Source organism: Pristiophorus japonicus, chromosome 1 (genome assembly GCF_044704955.1).
Source record: "Pristiophorus japonicus isolate sPriJap1 chromosome 1, sPriJap1.hap1, whole genome shotgun sequence".
Lineage (NCBI taxonomy): Eukaryota > Metazoa > Chordata > Chondrichthyes > Pristiophoridae > Pristiophorus > Pristiophorus japonicus.
The window spans coordinates 233913466-233939135 of record NC_091977.1 but is presented as its reverse complement, the minus strand read 5'-3'; the positions used below and the strand labels follow the sequence as shown (position 1 = coordinate 233939135).

General features: G+C 46.1%; 1 protein-coding gene across 2 annotated transcripts in view; it reads right to left on the bottom strand.

Moving 5' to 3' along the window:
- hsdl2 (hydroxysteroid dehydrogenase like 2) overlaps positions 1-25670 on the bottom strand; it is a 142978-nt gene that overhangs the window by 2205 nt on the left and 115103 nt on the right. For both annotated transcript variants that reach the window (XM_070888244.1, XM_070888250.1), the window contains exons 7-10: positions 23513-23707; positions 18716-18787; positions 13800-13946; positions 3530-3658 (exon numbers count right to left, since the gene is read on the bottom strand). In XM_070888244.1, the coding sequence (XP_070744345.1) occupies positions 3530-3658; positions 13800-13946; positions 18716-18787; positions 23513-23707 (543 nt within the window). The remainder of the gene's footprint in view (positions 1-3529; positions 3659-13799; positions 13947-18715; positions 18788-23512; positions 23708-25670) is intronic.

The following is a 25670-nucleotide window of genomic DNA, read 5'->3' as shown; positions in this document are numbered from 1 at the left end:
TGAGGTAGAGAATTCCAAAGATTCACGACCCTCAGAGAAGAAATTCCTCCTCATTTCTGTTTTAAATGGGTGACCCCTTATTCTGAGACTGTGTCCCCGAGTTCTAGAGCCCCCATGAGAGGAAACATCTTCTCCACAGCTACCCTGTCAAGCCCCCTCAGAATCTTACACGCTTCAATAAGATCATCGCTCAGCCTTCTAAATTCCTATGAGTATAGGCCCAACCTATTCAACCTTTCTTCATAGGAGGGGACTAAAACTTGACACAGTATTCTAAATGTGGTCGAACCACGGTCTTGTTCAAGGACACGTGCACAGACCAGTTGGGCCAAATGGCCTGTTTCTGTACTGCATATTCTTTGTAAAATGGTGCATTCTGTTTTATACTCAATGGTCCTGTTAATGCAACCCAGTGCCCTTCTCACTTTGGCTATGACGTCACTGCATTGGTCATGACCTTTCACGAATTATGAACCATAACACCTATATCCTTTTCTCTCAACCAATTTCAGTTCTGTAACTGAAGCTCAGCCATGTTCCTGTGCGGGAGGAGGGAATGAAGGTTGCTGATATTCCTAAAAAAGGAGGATGGGAAAATTGTTTGGGGGGTGGAAAGAGAGACATCATGAGGGTGCTTTCACACATCTCCTGGGGCCTGGTATAGAGTGGGTTTTGTCAGTCTGGGAGCAGATCAGTTGCTATTGAGGTATGGCCTGGTCTGGGAAAAGTAAGAGAATGAGAAGAAAAACAGAGGAAGGTTTACTCTCAAACAATTAAACCCCTGCAGAGAGGAATGTTTGCTCCTGCACACAATCTTCGATACCAACAACTTGCATTTATATAGCGCCTTTAACATAGTAAAACATCCCAAGGTGCTTTGCAGGAGCATTATCGAACAAAATTTGACACCGAGCCACATAAGAAGATATTAGGACAGATGACCAAAAGTGTTCAGAGGTAGGTTTTAAGGGGAGTCTTAAAGGAGGAATGAGAGATAGAGACAGAGAGGTTTGGGGCCTCGGCAGCTGAAGGCACGGCCGCCAATGGTGAAGCGATTAAAATGGGGGATCCTCAAGAGGCCAGAATTGGAGGAGAGGAGCGATCTCAGAGGGTTGTAGGGCTGGAGGAGGTTAGAAAGATAAGGAAGGGGTGAGGCCATGAAAGGATTTGAAAACAAGGATGAGAATTTTTTTTAAATCGTAGATCAGCCAATGTAGGTCAGCGAGCACAGCGGTGATGGATGAGCAGGACTTGGTGCAAGTCGGGATAAGGCAGCAGAGCTTTGGATGAGCTCAAGTTTATGTCCCGCTCACCCCACATTGTTCCCATGCCTCAGCTGATGGTGCTGTAGAGCTGGTCACCACGAGGTGCATGAAAGCAGTGAGAGTTTACTCACTTGCTGTAGAAGTACCTCGCTTCAAGTCGCCACCTCTCCAAGACACTCAGGAGCAGGAGAGCTGTCAGGGAATGGATGTTCTTACCTATCAATTTCTAAGGAATTCCTCCAGAAAATAGAGTTCAAAGGCATTTTTTGGCTTTCATAGGAATTAAGCATACAATGATAACCATTGTTAGTTTTCCTGAGAGCAGAGAAGGTTGAGAGGAGATTTGATAGAGCTGTTCAAAATCAAGTATAGTTTTGATGTGAATAGTGAGAAACTGTTTCCAGTGGCAGAAGTGTCGGTAACCAGAGGACACAGATTATTGGCAAAAGAACCAGAGGCGACTTGAGAAAACATTTTTTTTTATAAACATAGGAAGTCGTTATGATCTGGAATGCACTCCCTGAATTGGTGGTGGAAGCAAATTCAATAGTAACTTTCAAAAGGGAATTGGGTAAATACGTGAAGGGAAAACATTTACAGGGATATAGGGAAAGAGCTGGGCCGTGGGACTAATTAGATAGCTCTATCGAAGAGCCAACACAGGTAGATGGGCCGAATGGCCTCTTTCTGTGCTGTATCATTCTATGATTACTAATAATTGTACACATACAGTGATACAAGGATTACCTCATCCTATTATTCACAATGAAATTCAGTTTTAACAAGGCGGCCTCCCATACACCTTATCAAGGCTTTACCTTGACTAGGTTGTCAATTATTAAATAATTCAACTGGGACAGTTACAGGGGCTCCAGGACTCACCTACAGGCGAGTTCTCACTTGCCGTGCGCAGATGTGTCTTTGGGAGGAATTAATCCCGAGCAGGTCAGCATAGATATCTATGGGGTTGGGACAAAGCAAGCTTGTAGCCAAATGCTAATCAGGTAACGTCTCTGTCTGGTAACTTTTAACTCTGACTGAACATGGAAACTCATTTAACAGAACAAGAAAAAGATAAACATTAATAGAAAGACTTAACCCTTTCCTTACAATCCCTTGGCTCAACTGGTTAGATTCCAAGGCTCCATCTCAATTTAAGACTTTTACATACTACCGAATGACCCTTGCCAACTTGCAGAACAATCATGTTTCCAGCCAGACACACTGCAGACGTTAGTTTACTAGATTTGTAATGTTAATGATTTAATCTGAAAAACATTTCCACATTTCCAATATTTTCAAGATAAATATTTAAAATTTAAAACTCTTCTGATTCAATCCTGAAAATGCTACCCAAAAGGGTTCACATCATTATTTCAAACTTTTCAAACTCCATTGCTGAAAGTTGCTCTAAAAGTCATTTTCCCATCATGCAGTAGAACTGAATAATCTGCTAAAATGTTAAATTATGAGGACAGGTTGCAGAGACTAGGCTTGGATTCCCTCGAGTATAGATGATTAAGGAGTGATATAATTGAGGGTTTTAAGATGATTAAAGGATTTGATATAGTAGAGAAAGAGAAACTATTTCCTCTGGTGGAAGAGTCAGAAGGGGGCATAACCTTAAAATTAGAGCTAGGCCGTTCAGGGGTGATGTCAGGAAGCACTTCTTCACCAAAGGAAAGTGGAAATCTGAAACTCTCAACCCAAAAAGCTGTTGAGGCTGGGATCAATGGAAAATTTCAAAACTGAGATTGATAAATTTTTGTTGGTTTCACCCCACCCTATCTCTGTAACCTCCACCAGCCCTACAACCCTCAGAGATCTCTTTGCTCCTCTAATGCTGGCCTCTTGTGCATCCCCGATTTTAATCATTCCACCGTTGGCGGCCGTGCCTTCAGGTGTCGAGATCCTAAGCTCTGGAATTCCCTCCCTAAGCCTCTCTGCCTCTTTCTCCTCCTTTAAGACACTCCTTAAAACCTACCTCTTTGATCAGGCTTTTGGTCAGCTGTCCTGATATCTCCCTATGTGGCTCGGTGTCAAATTTTGTTTGATAACGCTCCTGCGAAGCACCTTGAGACATTTTCCTACATTAAAGGTGCTACATAAATGCAAGTTGTTGTTGTTTTTAGGCAAGGGTAATAAGGGTTATGGAACCAAGACAGGTAGATGGGAGTGGAGATACAGATCAGCCATGATCTAATTGAATGGCGGAACAGGCTCAAGGGGCCGAATGGCCTCCTCCTGTTCTTACACAGACTCACCTGCAAACATTTTCACAAAGTCCTCACTGCTCATGTTCATCAGTACATCCGCCTTCCCTGGGAAGCTTCCATGTCCAGTGCTGCCATTTCCATTCTTTAGATCAATGTACCAGGTTCCTGGGTGATCACCTGCTTAACCACATCAGAAAGGTTTAATTAAAAGGGCAAATGAGAGCATTTTGACATGAACTGCGTATTGTCAGTAAAAACCTTTCATGCAAGTTAGAGTAAAAGAAAATGATGCAGCGATTCAAGGAGAGGGTCTTTATAACCCCACGGTGTTACGTTACTGTGGGTCAAACGAACAGTTATGATATTAAAATGAAAGCCATTTTCTGTTCTTATTAGACTGGTCCTTGGATAGACTTAACAAGAGTTCGGGCATGAAAGGGAAGAGTAACAACTAATAACCGTATGAAGAGATTTAAAGTGAGGCCATTTTACTTCATAGAGCTGAATTCTGCAAAATTCTCCAACTATTTCCAGAGATGACAGATTTAAAGTAATTGGCAAAAGTACCAGAAGAGAATGTATTTTACGCAGCGAGTTATGATCTGGAATGCACTGCCTGAAAGGGGTGGTGGAAGCAGATTCAATAGTAACTTTCAAAAAGGAATTGGATAAATACCTGAAAAGGAAAATTTGCATGGCTATGGGAAAAGAGCACAAGAACATAAGAATTAGGAGCAGGTGTAAGTCAGACCGGCCCCTCGAGCCTGCTCCACTATTCAATGAGATCACAGCTGATCTTCGACCTCAACACTTTGCTGCCCTATCTCCATATCCCTTAATTCCCCTGGAGTCCAAAAATCTACCTATCTCAGCCTTGAACATAACCACTGAGCATCCACAGCTCTTTGGGGCAGAGAATTCCAAAGATTCACAAACCTCTGAGTGAAGAAATTCCTCCTCATCTCAGTATGAAATGGCCGACCCCTTATCCTGAGACTACGCCCCCTAATTCTAGACTCACCATCCAATCTCTCAGCATCTATTCGGTCAATCCCCCTCAGAATCTTATATGTTTCAATTAGATAACCTCTCATTCTTCTAAACTCCAGAGACTATGGTTCATTCGCAGTTGGCAATCAGTAACTAGTGGGGTACCGCAGGGATCAGTGCTGGGACCTCAACTATTTACAATCTATATTAACGACTTGGAGGAAGAGACCGAGTGTAACGTAGCCAAGTTTGCCGACAATACAAAGATGGGAGGAAAAGCAATGTGTGAGGCAGACACAAAAAATCTGCAAAAGGTCATCGACAGGCTAAGTGATTGGGCAAACATTTTGGCAGATGGAGTATAATGTTGGAAAGTGTGAGGTCATGCACTTTAGCAGGAAAAAAATCAAAGAGCAAGTTATATGGAGAAAGATTGCAAAGTGCTGCAGTACAGTGGTACCTGGGGGTACTTGTGCATGAAACACAAAAGGATAGTTTGCAGGTACAACAAGTGATCAGGAAGGTCAATTGGCCCTTAATGCAAAGGGGATGGAGTATAAAAGCAGGGAAGTCTTGCTACAGTTGTAGAGGGTATTGGTGAGGCCACACCTGGAATACTATGTCCAGTTTTGGTTTTCATATTTATGAAAGGATATATTTGCTTTGGAGGCAGTTCAGAGAAGGTTCATTAGGTTGACTCCAGAGATGAGGGGGTTGACTTATGAGGAAAAGTTGAGTCGGTTGGGCCTGTACTCATTGGAATTCAGAAGAATGAGAGGTGATCTTATCGAAACGTATAAGATTATGAGGGGGCTTGACAAGGTGGATGCAGACAGGATGTTTCCACTGATGGGGGAGACGAGAACTAGGGGGCATAATCTTAGAATAAGGGGCCGCCCATTTAAAACTGAGATGAGAATTTTCTTCTCTCAGAGGGTTGTGAATCTGTGGAATTCGCTGCCTCAGAGAGCTGTGGAAGCTGGGTCATTGAATATATTTAAGACAGAAATAGTCAGTTTCTTAAACAATAAGGGAATAAGGGTTTATGGAGAGCGGGCAGGGAAGTGAACCTGAGTCCATGATCGGATCCGCCTTGATTGTATTAAGAAGCGGAGCAGGCGCGAGGGGCCATATGGCCTATTCCAGCTCCTATTTCCTATGTTCTTATGTTCTTATCTACTCAATCCCTCCTCATAGGACAACCTTCTCATCCCAAGAATCAATCCAGTGAACCTTCGTTGCACCGCCTTTAAGGCGTATATCGTCCCTTCAATAAGGAGACCAAACTGTGCACAGTACTCCTCCAGGCGTGGTCTCATCAGAGTCTTGTACAATTGTAGCAAGGCTTCCTTACTCTTGTACTCCAACACTTTCGCAATAAAGACCAACATGCTATTTGCTTTCCTAATTGTTTGCTGTATCTGCATGCGAACTCTCTGGGCTCAATTTTCCCCAATGTCCTTTCTTGCCGTATTTCAAGAGTTATGCCCGTTTGTTTTGGCACCGACTACTCTTTTAAAAAAAAAAATATTTAAATTTTTAAAAAAGAGTAGCAAGTTTCCCAATTCTAGTTTTTGAAATTGGCGGCGCACAGCCTGTCCTTTAGCTTCGGGGGATGGAGCCTAAAGTCTGTGCCGAAAAAACGATGCATCCCCGCCTTCTGCGCATGCGCGGGAAAAAAAAGGACGCATGCCCAGTACAGCTCCCGGTCTGCATTCGGCTATTTTTAAAGAGCAATTGTGTGTGCTACTTTAATTCTCATTGGAAAAATCAGAACTACAATACAAGGTGCAACGCGGTTCAAGGACCAAGAATTTCTTACAGGATGGAGTGGAGACACTAGTTACTGTGACTGAGGCCAGATGGCACGAGCTGGACACTAGCAGAGGTCACATAAAAGTTTCACCAAAAGAAATGAAGAAACACTGGAACCAACTTACAGAAGATTACTGTGTAATGGTGACCACCCTGAGGTCTGGAGGCCAGTGCAAAATGTGGCAGGACTTTGGTCAAGTAGTTAGTGTAAGTAATATTTTCATTTATTCAAGGCAATTGCAATTGTAAATGTGGCCATCTGTATATGTCCCACCCAGCAGAAAGTCACCCTCTAAAAAGTCGTATTTTCATCTTTGCAGAGGAAGGTGGCACACAACAAGAGAGAGATAACTCGAACAGGAGCAGGCTCGACAAATCCGGATCCACTGACACCCTTGGAAGACAGGGTCGCTGCTTTAATGGGTCCTGCCTGGAGAAAAGCAACCACCACTGCACAAGCTGGGCCCACACTCGAGGGAGAGGGTAAGTGCTGCAAATTCCACAGTCTGGCTTCGCTAAATGTTAAGTACTGCACGGGCTAGCTATGCTTCGGTTCATGGGGATGTCTCTGTCAGTTACACTTCGGTTGATGCAATGTGCTATCATTCATCGTGATCCTTCAAATCAGCCTGCTGCCTGCGCTGTGTGAGCCTACTCATGCCACCCTGCCTCTCCTCTGCTGCTAACCATTTGTCTGTTCTGTTATATTTTGCAGAACTTGAGGCCAACCCTGACAATGCAGAAGATTCAGATGCAGATGAGCCTGACAAGGGGAACATCTTCCAATCCCACCTTCCAGACCAAGAGCATGTGGGTGAGGGGGAGAGGATGGATGAAGTCCCAGTGTTATACTCATTTTGGAGGAGGTGCAGGTGCTACCCATTGAGGTGCCAGCCCCTTTCCTGAGTGGTACGAGTGTTGCTGGGACATTCCATGGTTTCCCACAGTCCAAGGCTGGGGATTCCAGTGGGATGCAACAAGACACACCCAGGGTGAGGAGGGAAAGAAGAGCTCGACAGCGCTCTCCTGAGGTGCAGGATCTAACAGATGTGGTTCAGATGATGGCAGTGAGTGCGGAGAGCATTGACCTTACATGATCACTCCTGGACACCATCAGTGGGGTGGATGATGAGGTATCGGGACTGTCGGGAGAAGCAAGAACACTCTCACGAAAAATGGGAACACTGTCCGGGAACATGAGGGAGGGAATGCCTTCGGCAGTGGATACAATGTCGGTGCACGAGAGAGGGAATGTCACAGGTAGCTGATGCGCTGTCAGGGCACATGAGGGAGGGAATGTTGCAGGTAGTTGAGACACTATCAGAGTACGAGGGAGGGAATGTCGGAGTTAGCTGCTGCAATAAGGGAACACGCCCAGACCCCGCGCTCATTGACAGAATCAACTAGCACTCCCACTCCAATCTCCAGACCAGCCTCTGAAGAGGCCCAAGCCGGGCCCTCCATATTGCCGCCTGCCCGCCACCACCCCCCCACACCCCCACCCCATCAAGAAGTGCGCATTACCTGAGATGTTCGAAAGAATAAGCTTGGTACCAACCCGAAAAACACTGTGCCACCGCCTGCGGGCAGGGTGGAGCCAACAATACCAAGCGCAGCGGGCGGTCTTAGAATAAGGTGGAGGAGAGATGGGTTCTGTCTTTCATTGCTGCTGCTGTTGTTGGTATTATTGTTATTATTGTTGCTACTGTTGTAACTGTTCTCAAATTATAAAAGTTTTTTTGTAAGTTATGCAAATTTACAAGTTTAAAAGTTTGTAAGTGATCTTAAAGTTTGCAAGTCATCTTAACTGAAAACGTTAAAGTTTGATACAAGAATATTTTTATTAAAGTTAAAGACAAACAAGTGTTTGTTAAACTTTTGAATAAAATATATTTTAAATTATAAGTGAATCATTTCCATTATTTACACAACTTTTTGAATTAAAGAAGAATCATTTCCATTATTTGTTCCATTAACACAACACAACATTACGGAACAAGTCCAAACAGTAAACATAGTTCATTTGGAATAGTTGTCCCTGAGCCTTCAGGCAGCAAAGAGTTCACGGATGAGCTGCTGGCGTAAGGCTCGAGCAATCATTAAAGGGGCATGACGGCCTGCCCTCCTCCGCCACTGTGCTCCAGGTTCAGGTAGTTGCAATGCTTTCTCATCCTCGTCCTCCTCGTCATCTGAATCTTCCTCCTCATCATCAGCCACTCTCACCTCAGGTGGGTCTTCCACTATCAGCTGTTGTTGCCTCATGATGGCTAAGTTATGCAGCATGCAGCACACAACAGTGAACTGACCGACAATCTCAGGGGAGTATTGCAAGTCACCTCCGGAATGGTCCAGGCATCGGAAACGCTGTTTCAAGATGCCAATGGTCCTCTCTATTATGCTGCGTGGACATGTTGTATTCCCGGTCAACTTCCGTCTGGGATATGCATAGGGGCCTCATGAGCCAGGTGGCGAGGCCGTACCCTTTGTCTCCCAGCAGCCAACTATGAATGAAGGCTGCTGCTGAAACATGGTAGATATAGCACTCTCGCGTAGGATGAACACTGGAGTTTAGAAGGATGAGAGGGGATCTCATAGAAACATATAAGATTCTGACAGAACTGGACAAGTTAGATGCGAGAAGAATGTTCCCGATGTTGGGGAAGTCCAGAACCAGGGGACAGTCTTAAGGTAAGGGGTAGGCCATTTAGCACTGAGATGAGGAGAAACTTTTTCACTCAGAGTTGTTAACCTGTGGAATTCCCTGCCGCAGAGAGTTGTTGATGCCAGTTCATTGGATATATTCAAGAGGGAGTTAGATATGGCCCTTACGGCTAAAGGTATCATGGAGTATGGAGAGAAAGCAGGAAAGGGGTACTGAGGGAATGATCAGCCATGATCTTATTGAATGGCGGTGCAAGCTTGAAGGGCTGAATGGCCTACTCCTGCACCTATTTTCTATGTTTCTATGAACGCATCATGGGTGCACATTAACGGAGCGGCAGCCTTTTCTGTTCCTGTTCATCTCGGAATCCTCCAAAGGTGCTCGCAAGGCGATGTGGGTACAATCAATGCAACCCTTTAGCTTTGGGAAGCCAGCAATCCTGGAAAAGTCCACAGCCCTTTCACGCATTGTCTGTACGGTCACGGAGAACTTTATGTAGTCATTCCTCCGGGGATTATCGTGCAGCAGTCACCTGTCGAATGCAGATATGTGTTGCATGTTGCGAAATGCCACACACATCCCCAATTGTGGCCTGGAATGATCCAGATGCATAGAATGAAAGTGCAGCTTAACCTTCACTTCAACTGACAAAACAGTCCTTCTGACGCTTTTATGTTGCAGGTCTGCTTTTGCTAACTCACAGATCTCGGTTACAACTTCTTTGCAGAAACACAGCCTTCTTACAGTCTGCATCACTCAGGTGCAGGTACGAACGCCTGTTTCGATATACCCAACGTGGGCAAGGCCTCCTGCCCATCATCCTACGTGCTCTGAGGTTCCTCATGCGATGACATCGAATCAGTTGTCTTTGCCGCAGCACCATCATGCAGAAGGCTTGCATGAGGTATGGCATTGTCAGTATTGCCCCCATGATTAAACTGCACCTTTTTAAGAAGCTTCATTTTGTGCTGCTTGCTGCATAGTGTAAGGCTTCTTATATCTTCATTTCGGCTTCCACACACGCCCCCACCCCCACCCTCACCCAGGGCTTCTTTGGAAGCCGAGACCCGAGCCTGCCTGCTGGCCGATGCTCCGACCCTCGAGCCCGGTTTGGAGATGTTTGGTGGTGGCGTGAAACTTTTTTAAAAATCCAAAATTAAAGAATTGCATGAAACTTCCATTTTCTGCGTTTTCAGTTGGAAAAAAATAAGCTTGATGATGCATATATGTGCGTTTTTGACTCCTTCCAAAACTTTGCCTAAAATCAATGGCATCTTTCTGCGTGTTTTTTTGACGTGTGCTGGTTTTTCTTAAGTGCCCAGAAGTTTCTTTGGGAGTGGTCACATCCGCATCCTCGGAAAATGTAAGTTGGCCAAACGTGCTTAAATGTGAAAAACTGCCGCAGACATCGGGTTACGAGCCCTATGACTCAAAAAAAACAAACCTAAAAAAATCGTAACTAACTGAGTTACGCTGGCGCACAATCTTTGGGGAAATATGGATTTTAAAAATTTCGGCCAAAAAAATGGCGCATATCACTGGGGAAAATTGAGCCTTCTGTGTTCCTTGTACTATGACACCCAAATCTCTTTGAACACCAACATTTAAAAATATTCTGTTTTTCTATTCTTCTTACCATAGTGAATAACCTCACATTTCCCCACATTATACTCCATCTACCACCTTATTGCCCTCTCACTAAACCTATCTGTATCTCTTTGCATCCTCCTTACAGCTTATTTTTCCACCTAGCTTTCTATCATCAGCAAATTGGACATTGCACTCAGTCCCTTCTTCTAAGATCATTAATATACCTTCTACGGTACATAGATGACGCCCAAACACTGATCCTTGCGGCACTCCACGAGTTACAGTCTGCCAATCTGAATATGGCCCATTTATCTCTACTCTCTGTTTTCTGTCTGTTAACTAATCCTTTATCCATGCTAATACTTTATCCCAACCCCATGTGCCCTAAGCTTGCTCAACAATCTTTTACGTGGCACCTTATCGAATTCCTTTTGGGAATCCAAATATACTACATCTATTGGTTCCGCTTTATCCACCCGAGAAAGATTAATTGGACAGTTGTTTCAAAGAGCTGGCATAGGCACGACGGTCCGAATGGCCTCCTTCTTTGCTGTATGATTCCATGCATATATCAGAATTATCCCTATAATCCAGCCAGGTTGAAAAGATGAAGCCCAGAGGTCAAGCATAATAGAAGCAGAATGACAACTAACAGAGAACGTTAAGAAAAAAATGCATATCTTTGGAACTCAGAACAATTGCAGTGCTCATAAATGCCAACCGGGAAAATAAGTCAAGGCGGACCAACATTTGCAAAAAGCTGGAAGCTGGAAAAACAGCCTTGAAAATATACCTTACGACCCATGAAGACAGAAAGCAGAGAGTCGGGATAAATGGGTCCTTTTCGGGTTGGAAATCAGTGGTTAGTGGTGTGCCACAGGGATCGGTGCTGGGACCACAACTGTTTACAATATACATAGATGACCTGGAAGAGGGGACAGAGTGTAGTGTAACAAAATTTGCAGATGACACAAAGATTAGTGGGAAAGCGGGTTGTGTAGAGGACAGAGAGAGGCTGCAAAGAGATTTAGATACGTTAAGTGAATGGGCTAAGGTTTGGCAGATGGAATTCAATGTCGGAAAATGTGAGGTCATCCACCTTGGGAAAAAAAACAGTAAAAGGGAATATTATTTGAATGGGGAGAAATTACAACATGCTGCGGTGCAGAGGGACCTGGGGGTCCTTGTGCATGAATCCCAAAAAGTTAGTTTGCAGGTGCAGCAGGTAATCAGGAAGGCGAATGGAATGTTGGCCTTCATTGCGAGAGGGATGGAGTACAAAAGCAGGGAGGTCCTGCTGCAACTGTACAGGGTATTGGTGAGGCCGCACCTGGAGTACTGCGTGCAGTTTTGGTCATCTTACTTAAGGAAGGATATACTAGCTTTGGAGGGGGTACAGAGACGATTCACTAGGCTGATTCCGGAGATGAGGGGGTTACCTTATGATGATAGATTGAGTAGACTGGGTCTTTACTCGTTGGAGTTCAGAAGGATGAGGGGTGATCTTATAGAAACATTTAGAATAATGAAAGGGATAGACAAGATAGAGGCAGAGAGGTTGTTTCCACTGGTCAGGGAGACGAGAACTAGGGGGCACAGCCTCAAAATACGGGGGAGCCAATTTAAAACCGAGTTGAGAAGGAATTTCTTCTCCCAGAGGGTTGCGAATCTGTAGAATTCTCTGCCCAAGGAAGCAGTTGAGGCTAGCTCATTGAATGTATTCAAATCACAGATAAATAGATTTTTAACCAATAAGGGAATTAAGGGTTATGGGGAGCGGGCGGGTAAGTGGAGCTGAGTCCACGGCCAGATGAGCCATGATCTTGTTGAATGGCGGAGCAGGCTCGAGGGGCTAGAAGGCCGACTCCTGTTCCTAATTCTTATGTTCTTATCAACTTTTCAGTCACAAACACTGCCGCCCCGCAACACCCTCAAGTGACTGCTGAAAAAAATTCCAAAGGGGGAGGAGGCAGCTAATGATCCCATTTAAATTAATGTTGCACTTTGTGAAGATAGTTTCAAGTGTCTTGTTATTTAAAGCATTTTACTGGTTGCTTTCAAAGGGTCTTTTGCTGATTAAATCTGAAATATGCCGATTACAAATGATGACCTAGAAGAGCATCACCCAAAGTTCAATGGAAAACAAAAAAGGAAAAAAGCAGGTGGTCTACCTAGTAAACATCAATGAGAATACACTTGCAAGTACTTGGTTCAGTTCTGGTCAACTTACTGACAAAAAGGCAGTCAGTGGAAAGGGTTATTCTGAATCCTCGATCAGTCACTGAGCTAATTGGCTTTGGTACATGGGCTGGGATCGGGAAAGCTGATCACAATACTCAAATATTATGAAGGGAATTTACTGATTGGATGAGGAGAAACGAATTGACTTTAACTGTAAGTTATGGAAAGCGTGAAGAGTGTCTTCATAGATAACACTTGGCCCACGTGATCTCCTGGACTGGGTTTGATAGCCTGTTTGAATTCTCCAGGGTATTTTTTCTCCTTATCGGCCCTGGGTTTTTGCTCTTTTTTCCCCCCCTCTCCCAGGAAATTACATGGCTGAGGGGTGGGGTGGGGTGGGGGGCGGGGAGGGGTTAGTATTAAGTCATGATGCTCCAGCCATCATGGCGTGTGGCAGGTTGGATGGACCAGCTGGTCTTTTCCAGTTCTGTCCTGTCAATTTTTTTTTGTTCGTTCATGGGATGTGGGCGATGCTGGCAAGGCCAGCATTTATTGGCCATCCCTAATTGCCCTTGAGAAGGTGGTGGTGAGCCGCTTTTTTAAACCGCTGCAGTCTGTGTGGTAAAGGTACTCCCAGTGCGGTTAGGGAGGGAGTTCCAGGATTTTGACCCAGCGACCATGAAGGAACGGCGATATATTTCCAAGTCAGGATGGTGTGTGTGACTTGGATGGGAACTTGCAGGTGGTGGTGTTCCCATGCACCTGCTGCCCTTGTCTTTCTAGATGGTAGAGGTTCATATGTATGCATCTCATATTCAGAAGTTCACTTCTGGAGTAAACTGACACTTGAGCATCATAATTGTCAATTCAGCTAAAGCATTTTAAGAACTAAATGTAAACGGGATTGATTCAGGAGGAAATTGGAATGGGGTTTTGGGGGAAAGAGGAGCCGAGAGTCCAAGCACGAGGGAGGCAAGAACATTTCGTATGATTTTTTTGTCAGGTCCAAGGTAATTTGAACCGAGAACTAAACTTCCAAATCTCAGTGTAAATGCAATAATTTTACAGTTGTAACTTTACCGGACAATTCAAACTGATAGACTCCTCCGGTGGTTTTTACCACATCAGCAGTGAGCGCTCCCTTGATAGCCATGAAAGTCTCAGCAACAGGTCCCTCGCCTGCTGCTGAAATCTGTTGCTTTCCTGATTGAAACTTAGGAGTCGCACCTACAAAAAAAAATGAAGTTAATATCCAGAATTCTGCTTTGTTAATTCAACCAATTGAGTCACAACATTGATATATTCACATACATTACAACAGTGACTACACTTCAAAAAGTACTTCATTGTCTGTAAAGCACTTTGAGGTGTCCAGTGGTCTTTCTTTCTTTTACACAAATCTTTAAAGGTGGCAGGACCACTTGATAAGGTTGTTTAAAAAAGGCATATGGGATGCTTGTCTTTATAAATAGAGGCATGGAGTGGAAAAGCAAAGATATTATGCTAAATCTTTAGCTAAATTGGTTGGTCTTCAGCTCGAATATTGTGTCCAATAATGGGCTCCACACTTTAGGAAAGATGACAAGGCTTTGAAGAGGAGATTTATGGAATGAAACCAGGGATGAGGGACTCCAGTTATGTGGCGAGACTAGAGAAGCTGGGATTGGTCTCCTTAGAGCAGAGAAGGTTAAGGGGAGATTTAATGGAGATGCTCAAAATTATGAAGGATTTTGATGAGTAAAAGGAGAATCATTTCCAGTGCAACCAGAGGACACAGATTTAAAATAATTAGCAAAAGAACCAGAGGAGAGATGAGAATGTTTTTTTTTAACGCAGCGAGTTATGAAGATCTGAAATGCACTGCCTGGAAGGGTGGTGGAAGCAGATTCAATAGTAACTTTCATAAGGGAATTGGATACATACTTGAAGGGACACAATTTGCTGCACTATGGGGAAAGAGCAGTGTGGTGGGACTAATTGGATAGCTCTTTCAAAGAGCCAGCACAGGCATGACGGGCTGAATGCTCCCTTCCGTGCTGTACGATTCAATGATAACCATAGACTGGGTTCTATTGAGAAAATAAGACTAGTGCCAGGCCAGCAATAAGAAGTAAATTCAATAAATAAAAGGAGTAACTCATTTCAAAATATGTGGTAGATTAACTATATTAACACACTGTCTGAAAGTCTCATGACCTTAGGTGAGCCACCTTGAATCTCATGTTCATATATCATGCTACATCCCAAATACAACCAGCTTTATTAAAAATGGCTGACGTCAGGCAGAGGTTGTAAGGTCCAGCAGTTCTGATAGAAGTGCAGTGTTAGGGTCCAGGCTCAAACCCAGCTTCCACCATATTCAACGTCAAGTTATCTCACGTGCATACGTTGGCTCCACCCCTACTAACTGGGCCTCATTGGAGTGAACCACTCCGTATTGAGGAGAACAAAAGTAACCCTCTCCATTGCCTGTCAATCCATACACAGCAACAATAGCAAGTATGAAGAGACACCTGATCTTTGTGGCCGAGAGCTGAAATGACTGTAGTTACTAACTGCAGTTACTGACTGCATTAACTAAACTCTGTGGTTGGAATATTGTTCTGGTCATTAATAAAAAGATTCAGAAAGAAACTAGAAAATCAAGGTGACAATAATAAAATAAACATTTAAAATTTAGGACCCTATCTTGCTGGAAAAATAACGGCCTGTCAACGATGCACACAGTTAGTAATATGCAAATCTGCCAACGAGTTCAGGGGATGAAGAGATATGCCGTGAGTTGTGATTCTCCAGAACTTGCTGGTCGATTTACGCCACTCCGCCGATTGCTTTGCACGAACGGCATCTCGCACTTAGAACTTGCTGGAGTTGCACATTAAAGTCACCGCAGAAAGTTAGGGCAAGTAATTAATTGCGCAAGTGCTCTTTTAACCACGTGATCATTATTAATGCATTTCCAATCTCTCTGGTCCAGAAAGGGAACAATTTAAACTTTTCAATCACATCCCTGCATGTAGTAAATTGTTAGAGATTTAAAAAATTTCAAGTTTAATTTTTTCTTATTTTCCTTCGTCTTCTTCCCTCTCTAGCTCAATTTTGGTAAGGTGTTGCTCAGTTTTTTTTTGGAGCAACTTTATTTTTCTGGAGTAACCTAAAAATCCCCATTTTGCACATTCAATTTGCACCAGTGTAAGTGAGTTAGTTAGAATTTTTTTTGTTTTGTTTTTTCTCTCAAAAGGAGGCGTTACCAGCCACCGACGCCAGTTTTGGCCATTTAGGCCACTTTGGCCAGCTAATAGTTACTCCAAATCTACTTAGGCCAGCGTATGTGGCTACTTCAGAAAACCCTTGCGGAGAGTTAAGAAATCAGCGCAGGTAGGTATATCGGAGGCCAGCAGAACTTAATGACTTGACTAAAGAATGTGAATAGGATCAAACAGCTATACAGGACATCATATGACAAACTTTGCCAAGTTAATTTACTATACAACAGAAGCATTCATGGAAGCTTAAACTACAAAAATAAAAGTAAAAGATAGCTGAATTAAATTGCCCTAATCTCTCAATTTAAACAACTATTTGTTTGCAATGATTATACTGGGCCAAAATTGAGCCCATATTATCTAAATAAAATCTACTTCAATAAATAAGATATTCTCTCAGTCACTTATGTTCTTCGTTCACAATGGCACCAGGTGAATAGGTTTGACAAAGGGTCACCACTATTCACAACCCCTTATTCCCTTATCGTTTAAGAAACTGTTTATTTCTGTCTTAAATTTATTCAATTTATTCAAGGAAGCTTTTAAAAGCCAGCAAACAATAACTAAAAAATGATTAAGAAAGGGAAGATAGACTATGAAAGTAAACTAGCACAAAATATAAAAACAGATAGCAAGACTTTGTATAGCTATATAAAAAGGAAAAGAGTGGCTAAAGTAAATGTTGGTCCCTTAGACGACGAGACCGGGGAATTAGTAATGGGGAACATGGAGATGGCAGAAACTCTGAACAAATATTTTGTATCAGTCTTTACGGTAGAGGACACTAACAATATCCCAACAGTGGATAGTCAAGGGGCTATGGGGGGGGAGGAGGAACTTAACACAATCACAATCACGAAGGAGGTGGTACTCAGTAAGATAACGGGACTAAAGGCAGATAAATCCCCTGGACCTGATGACTTGCATCCTAGGGTCTGAAGAGAAGTAGCGGCAGGGATAGTGGATGCACTGGTTGTAATTTACCAAAATTCCCTGGATTCTGGGGAGGTCCCAGCAGATTGGAAAACTGCAAATGTAACGCCCCTATTTAAAAAAGGAGGCAGACAAAAAGCAGGAAACTATAGACCAGTTAGCCTGACATCTGTGGTTGGGAAAATGTTGGAGTCCATTATTAAAGAAGCAGTAGCAGGACATTTGGAAAAGCGTAATTCGGTCAGGCAGAGTCAGCATGGACTTATGAGGGGGAAGTCATGTTTGACAAATTTGCTGGAACTCTTTGAGGAAGTAACAAACAAGGCGGATAAAGGGGAACCAGTGGATGTGGTGTATTTGGACTTCCAGAGGGCATTTGACAAGGTGCCACACAAAAGGTTACTGCACAAGATAAACGTTCACGGGGTTGGGGGTAATATATTAGCATGGATAGAGGATTGGCTAACGAACAGAAAACAGAGAGTCGGGATAAATGGTTCATTCTCGGGTTGGCAATCAGTAACTAGTGGGGTGCCGCAGGGATCAGTGCTGGGACCCCAACTATTTACAATCTATATTAATAACTTGGAAGAAAGGACCGAGTGTAACGTAGCCAAGTTTGCTGACGATACAAAGATGGGAGGAAAAGCAATGTGTGAGGAGGACACAACAAATCTGCAAAAGGACATAGACAGGCTAAGTGAGTGGGCAAAAATTTGGCAGATGGAGTATAATGTTGGAAAGTGTGAGGTCATGCACTTAAATTTTTTCTGCCAAAAAGCAAGTTATTATTTAAATGGAGAAAGATTGCAAAGTTCTGCAGTACAGTGGGACCTGGGGGTACTTGTGCATGAAACACAAAAGGATAGTATGCAGGTACAGCAAGTGATCAGGAAGGCCAATGGTATCTTGGCCTTTATTGTAAAGGGGATGGAGTATAAAAGCAGGGAAATCTTGCTACAGTTATACAGGGTATTGGTGAAGCCACACCTGGAATACTGCGTGCAGTTTTGGTTTCCATATTTACGAAAGGATATACTTGCTTTGGAGGCAGTTCAGAGAAGGTTCACTAGGTTGATTCCGGAGATGAGGGGGTTGACATGAGGAAAGGTTGAGTCGGTTGGGCCTCTACTCATTGGAATTTAGAAGAATGAGAGGTGATCTTATCGAAATGTATAAGATTATGAGGGGGCTTGACAAGGTGGATGCAGAGAGGATGTTTCCACTAATGGGGGAGACTCGAACTAGGGGGCCTAATCTTAGAATAAGGGGCCACGCATTTAAAATTGAGATGAGGAGAAATTTCTTCTCTCAGGAGGTTGTAAATCTGTGGATTTCCCTGCCTCAGAGCTGTGGAAGCTGGGACATTGAATAAATTTAAGACAGAGATAGACAGTTTCTTAATCGATAAGGGCTTAAGGGATTAAGGGATTATGGGGAGCGGGCAGAGAAGTGGACCCAAGTCCATGATCGGATCAGCCATAATCATGTTAAATGGCGGAGCAGACTCGAAGGGCCGTATGGCCTACTCCTGCTCCTATTTCTGATGTTCTTATGTTAAAATATACACAAAGTTCTATGCATGAATTTAAACCGTAAAAAAAAACAGATGAAGAATTTAGCTCCTGATTGAAAGAGTTCTCAAAGTTAGAATTGATGACTCCTACTTGAACCAAGCTTGTCCTGAATGAGCACAAACAGTAACAGTAGACTTCAATTCTAAGTTTCAACTGGTTATCAGTTCATCTAAACTGCAGTGCAGTTGAAGCAGTGTATTAAAATTTAGCGAACACGCACCGTAATCCTGCATCTTCTTAGCAAGATCCTCTGGTTCCTCATCTAAAAAGAAATCTGGAAGTAGTGGATGTCCTGTAACCAAACAGCATGGGTTACTCAAATGATCAACAACACAATTAAGTCGGGTTATTACATTTTTCATTCCAAGGATTTAAGGTATATCAAAATAATTTACTGGCCTATTTTAAGCGATTCCCTTCATCTCCTCTGCATTTCACAACTGTTTACACAGCTGGATGTAGAGAGGAGTACCCATAAACCACTGAAGATGTCTGCACTGACTGCTTAGTATTCACTTCAAGATTGTGAAGTGTGCACCTTATACAGGTTGAGCATCCGAAATCCACAGTTCCAAAATTCGGAATGTTCCGGAATCTGGACACCGGGCCGATCCGTGGCGGGGTCGTCCGAAAAATATTCCGAAATCTGGACTCCCTCGGCCCTCAGCGGCCTACCCTTCGCCCCAGCCCGACCACTCCAGCCCTCGACAACCCGACCTTGCTCAGGCCCTCGGCGGCCTGACCTTGCTTTCCCATCCCCCTCCCCCTTACCTCGGTGGGCCAACGTCGCCCCCTTACCTCTGCTGCCCGACCCCACTTACCTCGGCCCAGGCAAAGACGTTCCAAAATCCGGAAATACCGGAACGGCCTCGGTCCCAAGGTTTCCGGATTTCGGACGCACAACCTGTAGAATCTTTGGGCCCAAGTTTCCGCCCTCTGGAAATATGGTGCATCTCCATTTGGAAGAAAAAGGGCGCTGAAAACTTACCTTGTTATTCTCCTCGGGTCGTCTTCGTGCTCGGCGTGGCGCAGCACAAGGGGTCAGGGGCGGAGCGCCGGGACCTCTGCACATGCGCGCTAGAGTGTGTGCGCATGTGCAGTAGCTCCTCGCCCCCGAGGCTGCGTGGGTGGGGCCTGACCCTAGCCCTGGCCGAATGGGCTCACCGAGCGTAGATCGGACTGGACCTCCCTCCCGTTCAGCCTTCCCCCACTTCTCTCTCCCCTCCCTCCCAGTCATCGGCGGGGCCGACGCACCAGCCCGCCCGGCATCTCGCTGGGGGCAGGCTCCGCCCGAAGTATCGGCAGCGGCCCAACCCGTTCAGCCTCGGCGGCCCGGCCAGCCACTCCCCCGTCCTCTCTCTCCCCCCAACCCCTTCCTCCTCTCCCCCCTCCCCCCACCTCTCCCCCCCTCCTCCTCTCCCCCCTCCCCACATCGCTCCCCCCTTCCACTCTCCCCTCTCTTCCCCCCCCTCCCCACACCTCTCCCTCACCCCGTCCTCCCCATCCTCCACACCCCCCCTCCTCTACCCCCCCTCCCACCCCTCCTCCCCCGCCCCCCACCCACACCAATCCCCACCTCTCGCCCCCCGTCCCCCTTCCTTCCGTCCCCCTCTCCCTCTCTCTCCCTTCCTCCTCTCCACCCATCTCTCTCCCCTCTACCTCTCCCCCTCCCCCCTCTACCCCCCTCCACAACCCCATCTCTCTCCCCTCTACCTCTCCCCCTCCCCCCTCTATCCCCACTACCTCCTCCCTCACTACTCCCCCCCACCCTCCCCCCTCCCCTCCCACTCCTCCTCTACTTCCCCTCCCCCACTACTCCTCCCCTACTATCCCCCTACTCTCCCCTCCCCTCCCCCACTACTCCTCCCCTACTATCCCCCTACTCTCCCCTCCCCTCCCCCACTACCCCTCTACTCTCCCCTCTCCTCCCCCACTACCCCCCTACTCTCCCCTCTCCATCACCCCACCCCCCGACTCTCCCCTCCCCATCACCCCACCTCCCTACTCTCCCCTCCCCATCACCCCACCCCCCTACTCTCCCCTCCCCATCACCCCACCCCCCTACTCTCCCCTCCCCATCACCCCACCCCCCTACTCTCCCCTCCCCATCACCCCACCCCCCTACTCTCCCCTCCCCATCACCCCACCCCCCTACTCTCCCCTCCCCATCACCCCACCCCCTACCCTCCCCATCGCCCAACCCCCCTACTCTCCCCTCTCCATCACCCAACCCCCCTACTCTCCCCTCTCCCCCCACGACTCCCCCTCCCCCTCGACTCCCCCACTCCCCCCTCCTCCCCTCCTCCCACTACTGCCCCCTCCTCCCACTACTCCCCCCCCTCCACCCACTACTCCCGCCTTCCCCCTCCTCCCCCCCCCTCCTCCAACTACTCCCCCCCTCCTCCCCTCTCCCCCCCACTACTCTCCCCCTCCCTCCCTCACTCCCCCCTCCTCCCCCTCCTCCCCCCCCATCTCCAACTACTCCCCCCCTCCTCCCACTAATCCCCCCCTCTACTCCCCCCTCCAACTACACTCTCTCTCTCCTCCCCCCTCCAACCCTCCCCCCCTCTCTTCCCTCCCCCTCCCCTCCCCCTCCACTCTCCTCCCCCCTCCCTTCCCCCCCTCCACTCTCCTCCCTCCTCCCCCCCTCCTTCCCCCTCCACTCTCCTTTCCCCCCCTCTCCCCATCCTCTTTCCTCCCCTTCCTCTCTCTTTTTCCCTCCTCCGCCCCCTCTCTCTCCTCCCCACCCCCCGTCCCCTCCCCACCCCCGTCCTCTCTCTCTCCTCCCCACCCCCTCCGTCCCTCTCCCCCCCCCCCCTCGGTCCCTCTCACCCCCCCCCCTCGTCCCCTCTCTCTCCTCCCCACCCCCTCCGTCCCTCTCCCCCCCCCTCCGTCCCTCTCCCCCCCCCTCCGTCCCTCTCCCCCCCCCCTCCGTCCCTCTCTCTCCCCCCCCCCCTCCGTCCCTCTCCTTCTCCCCCCCCCCGTCCCTCTCCTTCTCCCCCCCCCCCGTCCCTCTCCTTCTCCCCCCCCCCCGTCCCTCTCCTTCTCCCCCCCCCCCCCCCCCGTCCCTCTCCTTCTCCCCCCCGCCGTCCCTCTCCTTCTCCCCCCCCCCCGTCCCTCTCCTTCTCCCCCCCCCCCCGGTCCCTCTCCTTCTCTCCCCCGTCCCTCTCCTTCTCCCCCCCCCCCCCCGTCCCTCTCCTTCTCCCCCCCCCCCGTCCCTCTCCTTCTCTCCCCCGTCCCTCTCCTTCTCTCCCCCGACCCTCTCCCCCACCCCCCTACCCACCCCCATCCTTCTCCTCCGCCCCCCCTCCTGGAACTGGAGTAAACTAAATGCCGAGAATTGCAATCTATAAGATGCTCCATTCTAAACTAGCTGCTCCAAAAAAATAGGAGCAATTCAGGCCAAAACTTGAGCCCTTTATGCTCACTTCCTTTGTAATCTTGAGTCAATCCAAAATTCCGCTGCCTGTCCCATTCACGCATCACCCTTTTCTCACTGACCAACATTGGGTCCTGGTCTGGCAAATCTGAAATTTTAAAATGTTCATCCTTGTTTTCAAAGCCCTCACCCCTCCCTATCTCTAATCTCCTCCAGCCCTACAGCCCTCCAGGATCTCTGTGTTCCTGCAATTCTGGCCTCTTAAGCATCCCCGGTTTTCATCGCTCTTCTCCAGCTCTCCCTCCTCCTTTAAGACGATCGTTAAAACCTGCCCCTTCGACCAAATTTTTGGTCACCTCTCCCAATATCTCATGTGGCTTGGTGTCAAATTTTGTGAAGCACCCTGGGATGTTTTACTATGTTAAAGGCGCTATATAAATGCAAGCTTTTGTTGCTGTAGTGGTGAGGATTTGAACCTTACTAGGTGATCTACAAATTACTAATAATACTTTTCAATAAAAATATAGCCACCTAAAGTTACCATTGATTCACACCTTTGCTTATTTTGGACAACTACCATCAGGAAACCTGTTCATGGAAGATAATCTCTCCAGTATAAGCTCCCTGAAGGCTTTTGAGGTAAATGTACCCTGTGGCGGGGTACTTGCCAGCTTCAATCCCCCAGTATGTGTAATGTCAGCTGTTGCAGATGGAGAAGGAAAAGGGAAGAAATCATGTCCAGTTCCAGATCAGCTGGGGTCTGGAAAGAGATCAGCTGATCCCCCTCTCAGGTGGGGCCATGAGGCAAGGGTTGCCACAACAGGGAGTGCAGAAAATAAAACAATGTTTTCTAAAGTAGGTGAAACAAAAATGTTTTGAAACAATCCCATCAACTTTATGAAAACTGATCCTATAAGGCTGCCTTTCTAAATCTAGATGTAGGACCTACCTGGTTTGAAATATCCTGTGCATGACAGCACTTCCGGTCCAACTTCTTATCATGCTCTTGCGCCAATGTTTAAATTGAGACGGTCTACTTAAATCTTTGAAATGGAAATCCTTACGTAAACAGTGGCTGGTAATGATGTAATTGCAGTCTCTGATCAGCTAGTGGTGCTGTGGAGCAAGTTTCCGAAGTCTCTTCCAAAGCCGTCACCTCCAACTCCTTCACCATGTTACAACCATAGAACCAGAGGTTTACCGCACAGGAGGAGGCCAATCAGCCCACTGTGTCTGGGTTGGCTCTAAACAACAACAATCTGAAACTGATTCATCGGCCTCACTCCCTCCACATATAACCCTCACTCTGCTTTAAATATCCACCCAATTTTCATTTAAAGAATGGATTGGTCTGGGGGCAAAGCACTCCATGCTCCAACAAACCTTTTTTTGGGGTAAAATTTCTTCTAACCTAACCCCTCACGCTCTCCGTGACAATTTTAAATTGATGACTCCTCATCACTAACTTCCCAACCAAAGGAAATAGTCTACTTCACTCCCAGAAAACTCATTCCTCTTCCACCACCCCCATCAAAACCACTCAAGGTTAAAACCTATTAAGTCTCCTCTTTGCCTTTTCTGCTTCTGCATAAAAAAAGTTGAGTTTCACCAACTGACTGCAAGGACATTTGTGTGTACCTGGATCAACTGCATAAGCATCAAAGTTCCTTATTCCTTCTTCTTTTAGGAATTCTTCATCGATGACAAAGTTCCCAGTAAATGACTTTGACTTGGAGAAAATGGCATAGGCAGCATCGGCCATGATGTCAGGCTTCCTGCACTGACTGCTCACGCCTGATCCTCCCAGCATGTCCATCGCAGCTGTATGAATTGCTGGAAGATGCACATTAAAAGAGAGTTCATGTTTATTTATTAAAATGGCAAAAATAAAAAAACTTAACAGGTCAATTTTGTTCCTTGTGCTTGCAGAGCAAGATCTTTACAGGTTATCGGGTGGCAGTGGCTGAGTCCCAGAAAGTTATTGGATACCCAGAAGAGAATAGAGTGACAAGTGTAATGTATTTCCTTCATGGGTTCTTTGCTTAAGAATTCATAGCAACATATTGCTATTAAGAATTAGTTGGTTTATTAACAAAGATTTAACAATTACCAGTTCATCCACTAGGCTCACAACTGCATACCTCATTGTGGATGACCAAGACCCAACTGACTGAGGTTTTATTCAGTCTTGTGACCCATCATGTGACTTGCTAAGCCACTCACAATGCAACAGCTCTCCAACTCTTTTTGTTTGTTGCAACAGCTCTACAAACCTGAGGCATATTCACAGGTGCATACATTACAACAACCAGCCCAGGACACCATTTGACTGCAGTGTTCTGGCAACCCATCACAGGTCTCCAGTGATCTTTACTGCAGTCCTTGCTGATCTCGTGACTTTACTCGAAGGTAAATCTGGGATCAGGAGCACAGTTGTGATCTTTCGCTGCTCACCCGACCTAGTCTGTACCCTTACAGTCAGTGCTGTGGGATGATCCTCATAGGAATGGAGGAGGGAGATTTTTTCCCGGTGTCCTGGCCAATATTTAGCCCTCAACAAACATCACTAAAATTAGATTACCTGGTCATCATCATATTGCGATACGTGGGATTTTGCTGTGCACAAATTGTGTTCATAGAATAGTACAGCACAGAAGGCGGCCACTCGGTCCACTGAGTCTGTGCCAGCTTCTTTGAAGACCAATCCAGTTAGTCCCACTCCCCCTACTCTTTCCCCATATCCCTGCAATGTTTTCTCCTTCAAATATTTATCCAATTCCCTTTTGAAAGCTACTATTGAATCTGTATCTACCACCCAATCAGGCAGTGCATTACAAATCCTAACCACTCGTTGCGTAAAAAAGTTTCCCCTCTTGTCGCCTCTGGTTCTTTTGCCAATCACCTTAAATCTGTGCCCTCTCCTTATCGACTGTTCAGCCACACCTCATTGTCTCAGTCACACTTTCACATTTCCTACATAACAGCACTGACTGCACTACAAAAAGTACTTCATTGGCTGCAAAGCGCTTTGGGATATCCCGAGGTCATGAAAAGGCGCTGTATAATTTCAAGACTTTGTTTCTTTCACAGCTCTGTGTAAAAGTGGTCTTAATGCATCCGAGGGTAATCATTGATGGACATTTTACTAGGCTGGAAGTTGCTTGGTTGCTTTCATCGTTATCGGTAACCACCCCCGCGTCCCCCCCCCAGGTTAATTCAAGGTCATGAAATATTTTCCCCCAAAGATAATAGAAACATAGAAAATAGGTGCAGGATTAGGCCATTCAGCCCTTCGAGCCTGCACCACCATTTAATGAGTTCATGGCTGAACATGCAACTTCAGTACCCCATTCCTGCTTTCTCGCCATACCCCTTGATCCCCCTAGTAGTAAGGAGTGCATCTAACTCCTTTTTGAATATATTTAGTGAATTGGCTTCAACAACTTTCTGTGGGAGAGAATTCCACAGGTTCACCACTCTCTGGGTGAAGAAGTTTCTCCTCATCTCGGTCCTAAATGGCTTACCCCTTATCCTTAGACTGTGACCCCTGGTTCTGGACTTCCTTAACATTGGGAACATTCTTCCTGCATCTAACCTGTCTAAACCCATCAGAATTTTAAACGTTTCTATGAAATACCCTCTCATTCTTCTGAACTACAGTGAATACAAGCCCAGTTGATCCAGTCCTTCTTGATATGTCAGTCCCGCCATCCCGGGAATCAGTCTGGTGAACCTTCGCTGCACTCCCTCAATAGCAAGAATGTCCTTCCTCAAGTTAGGAGACCAAAACTGTACA